This window comes from Schistocerca nitens, chromosome 5 (assembly GCF_023898315.1).
Source record: "Schistocerca nitens isolate TAMUIC-IGC-003100 chromosome 5, iqSchNite1.1, whole genome shotgun sequence".
In the NCBI taxonomy this organism is placed as follows: domain Eukaryota; kingdom Metazoa; phylum Arthropoda; class Insecta; order Orthoptera; family Acrididae; genus Schistocerca; species Schistocerca nitens.
Window position 1 is genome coordinate 608,504,927 of NC_064618.1, and position 14,910 is coordinate 608,519,836.

Below are 14,910 nucleotides of genomic sequence, written 5' to 3' on the forward strand. Positions count from 1 at the left end.
GAAAACTAGTGATGGGCTAAACTGCGATTTTCCGATATCAGTGATTTCTGTGAATGCTACTTTTCAGTATCTGTTATTCTTAACTGTGATTTGTCGCAGTTAAGAGTCGCAGTTAAGGAACATAGGTCGTGTATCCCTCCACCATTTCTATTTCTGCGATTTCTGCTACTTCCGCGATTTCTGCTACTTCTGCGATTTCTGTGACTTCTGCTACTTCTGCGATTTCTGTGATTCCTGCGACTTACCACCGTATGAAAAAGTTACATCTGTCAACACAGAAAATTGCATCTCAACAAAACTGTCATTGGCAAGTATGTTTTACGTTTTTTCTTCCGTTGGCTTTAATTTTGTATTAAAGAAACAACTGTGAAAATATTAATAGTGTAATTAATATGTAAGTAGCCGTACAGTACCGTAATAGTTCGTATTTAGAAAATGAATTCTAACATATTGTTATGTTCACAGGTACCTGAACTACATTTCAGTCACTCAGTAAAGTGATAACTCAAAATATCATTGTCAACAGATCTGAAGAAATTGCCACTGCGTCTTTAGACCGTTTTCGTCAGACGAGAGGTTAGTTTCTAAGCGTTTCGATGGACTTAATTACTTCAGTGAGATCGTTCTTGCAAATGTGATATTCATTATAGCGAATATTAGCAATCTACTCTGTCAATTATATTGCTAGTAATTAATTGTTTAATAATCCTTGTGTTTTGCAGACACAGTTCTGACTCTGATTACTGGTTGCTGTACGTATCTATCCACATCAAGGCTGTTGAGAGAGACTCGTGAAGATTCAAGACAGCTCTTAGAGGATTTGCAGTTTAAAAGTGAAATAATTGTGAAATAAGTGTGTGAATGATTAAACTGTGTTTTATTGAAGTTGTTGTGCGATTTTAAAGGAATAATAAATGTGAAATACAGTGAGTGAATAATAAAAATCTCATTTTCCACATGTTTAAGCCGTCCTATACCCATTTTTTCCGCCACTTACTTATTGGTAAACACTTGTTGGAGAGTGACAACATGCCGCCCCCCCCCCCCCCCCCCGCTTTCTCCACAATCTTGGTGTGACACTGACCAGTAACATATCCCAAAGTCTACAATATGCATTTTGAGGCTGTTGATATGAAAGTGGGAAGTACAGATCTTCCAGTTAAATCAGGAATAGCTTAAGTGCATTACTTGAAAGTAACACAGGAAAAGCTTACTTATGTAGGTGGTAGTAGTGTCGGCAAAAAGTTCTTGTGTGTGAAGTTGCCATGTAGAACACCAGGTGTAAAACTTTTCTTCCGAGTCTTGAACTGTGTCGGAACAAAAGTGAGGCATTCATATGACTGTTTTCATTTCTCTTCACTTATACAGATGTCTGAGTTCTGCTGTGTTAACACTGCAAAGTCCTGTAGGCATGTGGAGTATTAACCAAAACTGGCATATTGGAAGCAGAATCAAACACATTTGTTACGTTACTTGATATTTTCAGGAGAAAAAGGCAATGTTGCTTCTTATTAATATAATACATTCAGAGTCACAGCAGTATTTGACCAACCATAACTGATGCTGAATGTGCATGTCGTCATATAATATGAAGGGCTTATTTCAATAGTGGTACAAGTCCATTACCTCCACTTTTCTGTCTATAATGCTTCTGAAATTAGTGATCCAAACAAACATAAATAAAGGTTCATCTCTAGCAAGAAGCCATATGCTTGAATATTTCTGGTATCTCAACTGCAGATTTTTCAGCGCTCATTTAACTTTACGACTCTGTATCTCAAAATGAACAAAAATGGACTTGTACCACTATTGAAATAAGCCCTTCATATGCACACACAGCACATCGATCTCGTGAGGCACAAGGCTCTCATAACGAAATACGTACGTCGGTCAACAGATGACACTAGGAAAAATATGTTAACTGCGCTTTTTAGTTGCTACTTGCGACTCTTAGTTGCGATTTATCACAGAAATCGCAGTTTGACTCGGTAGCGAATAGCGTAGTATGAACTTTGCTCAACAGATGGCAGTGCTAACTGTGCTTTTTAGTTGCTCCTGGCGACTCTTAGTTGCGACTTGTCACGGAAATCGTAGTTGGACTCAATAGTGTATCGCAGAGATGGGCGTAGTACGAACTTTGACCCACAGATGGCACTGTTAACCGCGCTTTCTAGTTGCTACTTGCGACTCTTAGTTGCGACTTGTCACGGAAATCGCAGTTAGACTCGATACCGTATCGCAGAGATGGACGTAGTACAAACTTTGGCCAACAGATGGCACTATTAACCGCGCTTTCTAGTTGCTACTTGCGACTCTTAGTTGCACCTGCGTCTAGGGGACGCCAGGGAATCGGGTTTGCTGATTGGCTACGTCGTGCGATGACGTCTTCTCCCATACCAGCCAATCCAGATCGTTGCTACTTTCTGAAACGCGCTGTTCTTTAAAGGAGGCGATTTGTATGTCGATACGTTGTGTGGCGACTGGCGAACTCGATATACTACTTCGCTGTTGTGTGTTCTAGGCCTGTGTTTATAATGGCTGATTCCAACACGTGTTTTGTGTGCGATAAAGCATTTCAGCTGCGAAAAACTTTATACGCGCACATCAGGAAAATGCATGATGTAGAGCCAAATACAGAAGGTACGATTAAGTGCCCACAAGACGACTGTAGCCATTCCTTAAATACATTGGCTAGTTTGAGAGCACATGTGGAGGAAAAGCACATGGTTCGAACTGCGGATGAAAAGATTGTATTCCAGTCAATGGACGGTAAGAAACACCGTATAATAATTAGTTTTTACTACTCAATAGCAGGAATGTTTCTGGTAAAACTGTAGAATTTCTTTCTTACTGCATTCAGGAATCTGGTGCAATGTTGTAGTGCAAAGCTTCTTTCAGTTCATATGAAAGGATCATTTGTATTAACGGCCTAGTCTTAGAAGGCAAAGTCGCAATCTTTGTAGTCCACAATGGGTAATTAATAAACTTTATTTTTACTGTCCATAAATTGTGTAGCAACTGTTTCCTTTTTTTACGTATCGCTCAAATATTTGCTTTCAGTAACATTCTTGCACTCATGAAAACTTTTGAATGTTTAGAATTACAAGCCATTTTAGCCATTCTCTTTTACAGTCAAATAGGTATGGCCGATTTACAGTGAACAACCAAGGCTTGCAAATAGTGCAATGTTTTTCGTGTTTGATGTTTCAGACTTTCTAAAATGGAAGTCCAAAGAGGAGAAGTTAGCGAGATGTAGCTTTGTGATGCATGGTGGTGCGAAGCATGTGAAGGGTGCCACCAAAATCACATATGTATGTCACAGATCTGGGATATTCATATCTCGGTCAAAGGGCAAGAGGCTACTGAAGTCTCAAGGCAGTAACAAAATGGGTGGCCACTGCACGTCTGCCATAGAGGTCAGCCAAGAAAAAACTGGAAAGTGTACTTGTGTTTATTTTAAAACACATTTCGGCCATGAACTGAATATTGGTTTTCTGCACCTTAGTAAATCTGAAAGGGAGATTATTGCGGGTGAGTTCAACATTAGAATAAATGTTTTTGCTACAGCAGTTTTTATAATTTTTAAGGCAATGAAATTTAGTTGCCTATCTAGAATCAACCTTGTGTAAAGGTAATGTGGTGTGTTATTCATTCAAAAGAGATTTCTGTGGGTTCGTATGTATTCATTATGTAATGTTAGCGTTATTGGATAAGAAATTATGAAATATTTTCGTAACATATTTTGCTGGTGGAAGTATTGCCATCTGATATGACATAATGATTGGCGTTCCTGCTTGTGGAATTCACATGAGGAATCTTAAATCATTGTGTGATGGTAATGCTATTTTCTTGGAAATGAATAGTTCCAGTTTTCTACCGACGGGAAAAGTCTGGGAGCACACTTTGAATAACCTTTTAGGCTACTTGAATAGGATGTGGGACTAAATTTTACAGTGAGTGATTCACACTCAATTCTTGCTTGTTGACTTGAACTTGTAGTGACGAACTAACTTGTAGTGCAGTCCGAGTTATAGGTAGGTTGGGTAAAGAGACTCATTAATCAACAGATGCTCAGATGATCTTAGTCATTTTAAGCTCCTTGCCTTTTAACTGATAGTATTTGCAACTGTTATGTGAACAAAATGTTTACCTTTTTTTTTGCACAGTTTCGTGCATGTACTAAGATGGAGTAAAAGAAAACACTTACATATCTTTATTTATAGATGACAAAACAGTGACAATACTTCATCAACAGACTAGAAAGAATAGGTGCTGCACATGCCATTACACAGTAAAATTATGTAATGTCACAATGATACTGCTCTGCAAATCCATTTGCTAACCAAATGCTAAACAAAATTCTGAGTAATGTCACAATTCAGGTGTGGAGTCAGAATGAAATACATTGAATGTGTGAAGTTGTTAATATCTTTCTCTTAAAGTATTGTTAATTTTTTGATCATGAATTATTCATAAATTTCCATCAGATTTTTGCTATTGTAATTATTACCAGTTCTCTAGTTTCCTCCACTACTATACGAGAACAGGCTACCTGGTTCCTCCTCTTGCACCCATGTTTCCTATAATAACAAATTCTTTCCTCAATTTTTTTTCTCCGACTTCTTGGAGAGATGTCCAGGAAGTATCTTTCTATTAGTCTTTGCCTTTCTGGGTACGTACACTCGAATAATCGCATATTCCTGGGTAAATCATGACATTTCAACTGGAACATTATATTTAGTGATCAGTTCCCATTTTTTTAATTCTTTGATATTTTCTTTTTCTATCTTTGATATATTAATACTTTCATATACATTGCATGGTAACCTAATATATTGTGCTAATTCAGAATGTAATAAATATTTGATTTGAGGTGACAGAAGTGAAAATGTCCCTTGTGGTAGTTTTCTGAACAGTTGGTTTTGAAAGTACAGCTGACTGGAAATTTGAGGAAGTAATTTGTTGTTAGTGAATGGATGTGCATTTCATAGTATGTAGGAGATTTCTATTGTTTGTCTTGTAATCACTTTTCACTAAACACTTGTTGCAGGACATTTTTAGTTCATCCACCCTGTAGTAATTAGGTGCTACTGTGACCTTAGAAGTTTTGCCCACCACCTGATGTATTCTTCACCTGTTACATTATGCACAATTGAATACATGCTGTCTGGATACCTTACCAATATAATTAGAAGTAAAGATACAGTTTAGATCTGTGAAAGGTGTAATTTCTATATACTTGAGTTGTAATGACTGTTTTTGTGACCCTAACATCATAACTTGCAGCAATGACAATGCATTGTGTTAACTGTTTATTTACTGGCAACCAGTATTTGTCCTGACAAAATTGCGCAAACAGTGAAATATTAGGTATAGGTAGTAGTATTTGTTTAACGTTATGGTTGTAGCTTTATTCATAGTAGAAATGTTGCAGGGAAAATTGCTGAGGGTGTGACGTTCCAGAGGATTTTGGATGACGTGAGAGATTCCATACATTGTGAGGAGGTTAAGAGACTGCACCTCCTTACTCGGAAGGATCTTCACAATATCAAAAGGTAATTTCTAATTGATCCTCACCAGTACCATTCTAGTGATGAAATTAGTGTGAGTATTTTTTTGGAAAGAATGAAAGACTGTGTTCTGATGCACAAACAAGCTGGTCAAAACATGGCAAATTTATTGAGTGAAGACACAATGATAGTGTTAATGACACCATTCCAAAGCGAATTGCTTAGAAAATTCGGTTCCAATATTGTTTGTGTAGACTCGACACATTGCACAAACGTGTACAAATTATTAGTGACAACATTGCTAGTTATAGATGAATTTGGGAGTGGTATTCCAGTGGCATTTTGCATTTCTAATAAAGAAAATACAGCCATAATGACACAGTTCTTTACTTGTGTCAGGGAGAAAGCAGGAGTTATCAAATCAACTGTGTTTATGTCAGACGACACAAATGTTTTTCGATGTGCTTGGGCAGGTGTAATGGGTCTGGCAGAACACAATTTGCTATGTACGTGGCATATTGACCGCAGCTGGAGAAGCAACTTGAGGAAAGTGCATGGTGGCCCAAACAAGCAAACGCAGGTTTACAAAGCTTTGCGTATGCTGTTAGAAGAAGCAGATATAGAAAAGTTCAGTGAGTTGCTAGAGTTGTTTGAGAGGGAGCTACAAGAGGACGAAGACACAAGAGAATTTGGAATGTATTTCACAAATCATTACGGATTCAGGCCCCAACATTGGGCGTATTGTTATCGCTGTAATTTAAACATAAACACAAACATGCATCTGGAAGCCATGCATAGAGTATTAAAGTACTGCTACCTTGATGGCAAGACCAATAATAGACTGGACAAGTTGCTGCTGGTACTAATGAAATTAGTAAGAGACAAATCTTTTGAAAGAATTATTAAGCTCTACAAGGGTGGACATACTCATCGAATAGAGAAAATTCAAGAACGGCATAGAGAATCCAAAAAAATTGACAGAGGCCAAATCACGGCCAATAGTGATGGCAAACGATTTTATGTGAAATCTCAATCAACAAGTGGCATCACATACACTGTTACTTTAAAAGCACTAGAATGCAACCTCAGTTGCAGACTTTTGTGTTGCACTTGTAATATTTGCATTCACAGTTTCTCTTGCTGTTGTCCGGACAATTTAATAAATCTGAACATTTGTAAACACATTCATGCTGTATCAATGACATATGACTTACATTTCAGTAAAACAGTCAAAGATAAAGAAACCACTTCGATAGAACAGGCATCTGCTATTTTGTCCTCAATGAAAAAGCAAAATGATGAGGCAACTGCTTCGCGGGGAACACAGTTGAAAGCTAAATTAAAAGTCCTGCTAAACCATGTCGACTCATTAGATACTGAAACGGAAGAGACAGTGGAAAAAGCAGTTGACCATTTGCTGTCACTTGTTAACTCTCGCTCCAAGAAAGAAGGTCCACACTGTGCCAGCAATGAGAAGGTGCAAGTGCAACGCACATCTAATAAACAGAACTTCAGTCCAAAAAGTTTGTTTGGTAAACAAACCCTGGCTGAAAAGTCGAATGTTGCAAGTGCTTTGCAACCCGACAGTGAAGTGTTGAGTGTGCATGTTGGCTTTGATCACACATACTCTAAAAATTAAATTTTTACAGTTGTGTGTGCATGTTTGTGTATCATGGTTTATAGGCCTACTGGGGAAACTCGCCATGTAAAACAATGAGTAACGCATCATACTCGGTACCTCAGGGTGATGTGGAAATCCGAGTGTTCTTAATAAAGAAAATGTCACTGTTTGTGTGTTTCTTTTGACTCATCTATCCTATTTCATATAGTTAACAAAATGTAACTGAAATATCTACTATACTATAACATTAATTGGACTATGGACATAGCCATTTCAAATGGTTTTGCTATTTTTCACAGGTAAAGTATGAGTATTCACCAAAATCCTCCAGTACAAATGTTTTCCACTTGACAACTGAATGAAGTCAAAAAGCAAAATTTGCGTGGACAAACTGAAAATTGTTTTTTCAGTTCCAGTTATTATTTTTTGTATTAAAACAGTCCCCGAGAATTTATTTTGCTGAATTTCTTGGTCTAATTTTCTATATTTAACATGTCAGTTATGACATGCTTGGTGATGGATGTTTTGTCACCAGGTATATGGCATCAGGTGTGTGGCTTCCAGTGACAAAACTGCAGTTGATGTGTTAACAGCTTTCTGGAGCCTTGAGCATGAAGTATATGCATCTAGAAGTCTTATTTAAAAAGTGCATCCAAAATTCTAATGTCTGTCTGAGGAATTTCCATTTAATGTAATGTTTTTGCCCAATAATTCAGTTAATGTCTGGTAATTACTTAACATGGTAAGTGCTGTGAGGCCAACACCAGCCACAGCAGAGCCATCTGCCATGGCTGCTGGCAACTTTGTGACAGTTAAGGGATAATATACAAAAGTGGGCTGCGCAAGAGGTTCAACCTAGTTTTCTTTGGTTAAAGCAATTAAAATCAAACTTGTGATGTTAAAAATCATACTCCTCGCCATAATTTAAATATTTACATTGAAATGGTTCTGACATGTGCATAATATATGGACTGATCGTAGAAAAACAGCTGTTTGATACAAGGTTCTTCACAAGGACAAATGAAAAAATTCTGAAAAACCAGACTATTTTCTTGAAACCTTAAGAACCAAACCTGTTGGTTGGATTAACATATGAGTAAACCCCATCACAATAGCACTATGTTATGCATCAATTAGCTGTAGTTACGGGATAAGTAAACATGTACAGAAAACTTTTCGTATAAATTTTATTATAAAGCTTGCAAAAGTTATAGAAAAGACGGACAAGATAAACTTGTGTAGACATCATTGTAAAAACATTTTTACTTTAAGAAAGCTGAATAGGATAATAATCTCAAGAGTGCCTTAAATTGCATGACATATATCACCAATCAGGTATTTTCTGTTGGAGAAATAGTCTGGTTTTTCAGAATTTTTTCATTTGTTCTTGTGAAGAACCTTGCATCAAACAGCTGTTTTTCTACGATCAATCCATTATTACATGCATGCATGTAGTTTCGGTGACCCAATGGCAGCCATCTTAAGGCTGTATGCAAACCACCAGATAAACATATCTACATAGTTGGTCTGCATTGTGCAGGTCCCAGCAGTTTCGTTATTAGATTCTGTGAATGTCTCCTTCAGTTCCATGTGGATACCTCTGACATAAACGTATTATGATAATTTTGTTAAATGCTTCCTTGCTGTGTTGTTGACCTAGATCAATGGTGACACAAGAAAATTTTTACTGGATTGGGATTTGAACCTGTTTCCTGCTCTCAAGGCAGTTACACTGACTACTTCACTACCCAGACACAGTGCCCTTCCCGACTATGTGGATTACCTCAGAAAGTCTCCCATCCAGCCCAAAATTCCATATGTCACTACTACTGCAGTAGTACCCTCACTACAGCTGTCCATCTCACCGTATCCATGAGATATTCCTGCAAATGGCTCTGAGTATATGAGTGCATCTGAACTGAAGAAAGTTCCCCAATGCCAAGCTAGGCTATGTTTAGATACAATTGTATGCATGGTGACTGTTCTTTCGGATGTCTGAAAGAATGGATACCATGCATATAATTGTATAAATATAACTAGTTGTCTTATGACTGAGGTGTCCACGTCGGTCTGAATAAGTCCATGGAATCTAGTAAAAAAAAAAAAAAAAAAAAAACTGGTGGCACCTGCACAATGCAGACCAACTATGTGATGTATTTATCCGGTGTTTTACATATAGCCTTAAGATTAATGGGATGCCGAAACTAGTTGCATATAGTAAAGGATTTATAAATAGAAAAACAGCTGTTTGGTACAAGGTTTTTCACAAGAATTTGAAGCCATCTGAAGTCCTTTATCCCATCTCCGATGGATTCACAAAAAAAGAAAAAAATCATTCATTGCATTAAGAATTTCTCCGAAAATATTACCCATTACATGGAATGACCAGATGCTGCATTCAGAACAAGAATTTTGGAGACCTATGCAGGACCAATGCCTGATAAGTGCTAGATCAAAATATGACCTCTTCCAACACCTCTTCATTTTCTGCCTCGTTTTCATTGCTGTCATGGCTGTTATATAATCCAGATAAAGGCCTGACTTGGAGTTGTAGCTGGTTACTTTCTGTAGAAGAGGGCAAAAGGAAGGCAGAAGTCCTAAATTTTGCATTTAAGAACTCTCACAGGGTGATCACACAGACATACTTGATTTTGCCCATCACACAGACTGGCATGTGATTGAACTTGACCGTGGCATCAGAGCTCACTCCCCAGTATTTACAAGAATTAGGTGACCTCTGTGTGCAGATCTGGTGCCAACTCCCTTCAGCGACCTATCAAGGCTTCATTGATTTCATGCAAAAATGCATGGCTATTAGGTAGGTGGTCAAAATGTTCTGGTTAATCAGTGTGTGTAGCTGTACTTAGTCAAGGATAGACTGTAGCCATTCATCAAGTTGATCACTTACTTTCATTTCTTTATGAGAATAAAACATTGTTTCAATCTATAGGAACAGGAAACAATTCGTTAGAGAAATCCCACAAACAGTATGGTGGGGTCAGTCTGGCCCCAAACTTACCAGCTCTAAAAACAACCACTTGGTTTTACAGTTCAGAGTGGAAAGTCTGCAAAGTATGTAGACCTACAGCACTACAATTTTACAAGTATTCAGTCTAAACATAAACCAAATTCCTTGGCATCCGTATGACCCAACCAAACTGGTTATGGGTTAGATAGGCTACGCCTGATGACATGGCAGACATTTGTAAAAGAATGAAATGAAGGAAATTAACTGAGGTGATGGAAAAAAGAGGCAAGTGAAAGTAAAGAGTAAGTACCATTGAAGTAAAGATGCACTTGAAAATTGCATAAAGGAAGTAAATTTTGTGAATTAATTGGAATATATTTCAAAATCATGCAGTGTACAGAAACAACTTACTTTCAGTTTATATAATTATTACTATTTGCCTAAATAAACACTTGCACAATATTGTACATGCATTTTCAATAAAAATGTTTTGGTTGCCAGCAGCTTTTCAAGAAGTAATGGATCTTATACAAATTCATCCCACCAAATACAGTAATAAATTGTAAAGTGAAAGAGTTAAAATAATTGTTCTGATAGTTTTGTGTAAAGTGATTGGAATAATGGTGTTAACTCATTCTACAGAAATTCTGGAAGTGTTTCTTAGTATTCCAGCGGGTTATGTGATTCATGTTTTGTGTATTTTTAAATAATTCATAATTTAAGTGAACACTCAAAACAGCAAAAAATAAAGATTGAATTTCCAAGTACAGTGTACCATTATATATGTATAGGAAGCTACTTTTATTTTTTAAAATAAATGCAAAAGGAAATAGTGTGCAAGGATTAAATTATGGGTAAATCACCAGGAAATGTTAAGCAAACAGTATATGTTTTAGCCACTTCTGACCAGTAATTAGTAATGTGTTTCAGACATTGCCTATCATCAGAATATCTGTCCAGAAACATCACAAAATATGTATGACACATTAAGTGTACTTAGATTCATAGGCAAATAAGTTAACATACCAGAGAAAAAAACTTTACTTCAGAGTATCATGCCAAGTGTTATCTATCATAACATTGGAGCTCTCAACTCACAGCATTCTGCCATCACATAATTTGCTATTACAACATACCACTGACTGACTTGGTTGTAGAAGTGCTGAGTTAATTTGTCATATCCCACAATAACTAAAATGCAAAGGCAATTTAATGATGATAATATAAGGCTTTTTAACTGTCTGTTAAAGGCTGAAAATTGGGTAGAGGTCTATAAAGAAAATGATACAAACTACATACTTAATTCCTTCCATGAAACATTTCTCCACCACTTCAATATTGCATTTCCACTGAAATCCAGGATAATCAGAAACACACACAAACTCATGGGTAACAAAAGGGATAAGGATTTCCAGCAAAAAAAAAAAAAAGCGTGACTTAAAAATCACATGAAACACCATGAAGTTGATGATCAGTTTAGGTCATATTACAAGACCTATTTCGCAATCTACAGAAAAGTAATCCAACAAGCAAAAAAATTATACAATGATAAATTTATAAAGGAATCTAACAATAAAATGAAAGGCTTGTGGACAGTTGTAAAAAATGAAACAAACAGTAAGCAGCATGTTATAAACAAAACATTAAAACTAAACCTAAATGATGAAATCACATCAGATCCCCAAAAAGTAGATGGTTTTAACGACTATCTTAGCAAAATAGCTGAAAACCTGATAAAGAAAAACTGCCACAGACCAAATAAACACCAAACACTAATAGAAACCATACCAGTACAGGCATCAATGTTTCTTCACAAAGTCTCCAATACTGAAGTACTTACAGCTATAAAAGGACTAAAGAATAAGTACTCCAGTGGCAGTGACAACAGTCCTGATGTAATTGTAAAAAAAGTGGAGAATCCATTGTAGAACCCCTAACCCACATAATAAATGCATCCTGTACAAATGGAGTTTTCCCTGGCCTACTAGAGACTTCTAAAATTACCCCACTTCACAAAAATGGCCCTAAAAACGATGTAGCCAATTACAGGCCCATAGCACAACTCAGCTCATTCTCAAAAATATTTGAAAAATTATTTTACACCAGATTGGAAGATTTTACTAATAAACTATCCTTATTAACAAAACACCAGCATAGTTTCAGAAAGCAAAAGACAACTACCACAGCTATTTATGAGTATCTCAACAAAACCTTAAAAGCACTGGATAATAAGGAAATCACATCTGGTATCTTTTTATATTTATCCAAAGCCTTTGATGTAATTGACCAGACCACACTCCTTAAGAAGTTAGCAAATAAAGGTATAAGAGGAATTGCAAACAAATGGTTAGAATCTTACCTGTCAAAGAGATTTCAAAAAGTTGAAATTAATTTTGAAAATATATATATATATATATATATATAAAAATGACGATGATGTGACTTACCAAATGAAAGTGCTGGCAGGTCAACAGACACACAAACGAACACAAACATACACACAAAATTCAAGCTTTCGCAACAAACTTGCCTCATCAGGAAAGAGGGAAGGAGAGGGAAAGACGAAAGGATGTGGGTTTTAAGGGAGAGGGTAAGAAGTCATTCCAGTCCCGGGAGCGGAAAGACTTACCTTGGGGGGAAAAAAGGACGGGTATACACTTGCGCGCGCGCACACACACACACACACACACACACACACACACACACACACACACACACACACACACACACATATCCATCCACACATATACAGACACAAGCAGACATATACAGAGGCAAAAAAAAAAAAAAAAAAAAAAAAAGCTATATACAACCACCCATCAATCTACTGTCCACTCCTCTGACACAATGCCTATTAGATATGGTGTGCCACAAGGGTCAATCCTGGGACCCATACTGTTTATGCTGTACATCAATGACATAAGCATGAAGCTTTCTACAGGACATACCACACTATTTGCTGATGACACGAGTATACTAATAACAGGTACTGATACAGAGGACCACAACCAAAAAATTAAAACGCTTATGTCGTCACTCAGCAAATGGTTCAACAAGAATAAACTGATTATAAATATACAGAAAACAACGTACATCAACTTCAGACTCTCATCCCAAAAACAAGAAATGCCCAATGTGATTCTAAATAACCAAGAGCTTACGTGTGTGGACTCTGTCAAGGTTTTTTTTTTTCATATGGCTTGAAGAAAATCTTGAGTGGGAGACTCACACAAATTATATCTCAAAAAAGCTATCAATTGTGTGTTACATTTTAAGGATACTCAAAAAATCAGTCACAAAATCTGTTCTCATACATGTGTATTATGCTTACTTCCACTCTACGTTACAGTAATGAATCATATTTTGGGGGAACTCAACTGGAGGTAGATATATTTTCAAAATGCAAAAAAAGGCAATACGCATAACATGTAACCTAGGACATAACAAATGATGCAGACAACATTTCAAAACAAATGGCATTATGACACTGCCCTCTGCTTACATTTGTAATATCATCTCATTTGTCAAGTCATACCTGTCAAACAATGACTGTACATTAAAATTCAATGGAGATATTCATAACTATGCAACAAGGCAGCAATCTGACCTACATATGATTCAGTCCAGAACTACCTGCTACCAAAAAAGTGTTTTAAATGTTGGGATAAAAATGTACAATAATTTACCAAATGAAATCAAAGCAACAAAGAACCCAAGAGCCTTCACACATAAGTTAAAAAATATCTCTTGGACCATTGCTTTTATCCAGCTGATCATTTTTTTGAAAGGGGTTAAAACTGTACACAACTTTATGATAAATGTTCAATCAGCTCTGAAAATTATATACCGTGCATGTCTATGAAGTATACTGGATTTATTATATACTGTGCATGTCGATGACATATACTGGACTGTTTTACTATTACATTTGTATTTACTGTTTTGTTAAAGATAGCTAACTTCCTCATTACAAAATAATGTAAAATCAATTTATTAAAATTACTTACAAATATGTTCTCTTGACCTGTCCAACATCATATGTACAATTCTATGATTTGTATTAACTGTTTTGTTTAAGATAGATAATTTCGTTGCTACAAAATAATGTAAAAATCAATGTGTAAAAATTACTTGTAAATAGCTCTCTTGACCTGTCCAGTACCATATGTACAGCTGTACAATACTATGATTGCCTGGATCAATAAAAATACAATACAATACAATATTTTGACAGATAATTAACAAAAATCAACTGAAAAACCATAAAGACAGCACATCATGATAAATGATTTTTAATTCCTTTAGGAAAAGTAATAATCACAATTGAGAGTGCAAAGATCACATTAGAACAAAAGTACAGTATTAATACAGGCATGCAAGAGATGAAGGGAAGGGACAAGGGGGATGTGGTGAGAGGGTTCCAAATTAATCTCAGCTTAAGTACATGAGAACCAGCAATCTCTGGTATTAATAAACTTAAAATAGGGAATAGAGGCTTACTGTAATTCTAGTAGGTATTGCATATACACTTAATAAGTTGAAGGTGAAATTTCTTTAAACTGCGTAAACAGGTTATTAAATTATTCCCGCACTTAGGTAAGAACACACAATATATTCAATATAATGCTATTTTAGTGGGGAGAAGCCATTAGTTTCTGTCAAACAGTAGTAAGTCACATATTAAGCTTTTTTTTGTTTGTTTTCATAGTTTAATCCTTAAGTTAGAAATGGTAGGACGGATAGTGTATGTGTTGGACACAAAAGGAGCTGGCTACAGTTCATGATTGGCTGAAGGTGCTTTTAACTACGGT

The 14,910-nt window shown here is 36.3% G+C and overlaps 1 protein-coding gene and 1 long non-coding RNA gene across 2 annotated transcripts; both read left to right on the forward strand.

The window, feature by feature from the left end:
- The first annotated feature begins 207 nt into the window (after positions 1-207).
- Positions 208-899, forward strand: LOC126259183 (uncharacterized). The gene is made up of 3 exons (XR_007546480.1): positions 208-311; positions 466-576; positions 723-899. It is a non-coding gene; the product is annotated as an uncharacterized LOC126259183 (long non-coding RNA).
- A 1,821-nt stretch (positions 900-2,720) lies between these two features.
- LOC126260608 (uncharacterized) lies at positions 2,721-7,149 on the forward strand. Its single transcript, XM_049957944.1, has 5 exons — positions 2,721-2,769; positions 2,861-2,973; positions 3,211-3,531; positions 5,435-5,555; positions 5,910-7,149. The coding sequence occupies exons 2-5, from the start codon at positions 2,970-2,972 to the stop codon at positions 7,147-7,149; spliced, it is 1,686 nt and encodes a 561-aa protein (XP_049813901.1). The 5' UTR covers positions 2,721-2,769; positions 2,861-2,969.
- The last annotated feature ends 7,761 nt before the right edge of the window (positions 7,150-14,910 follow it).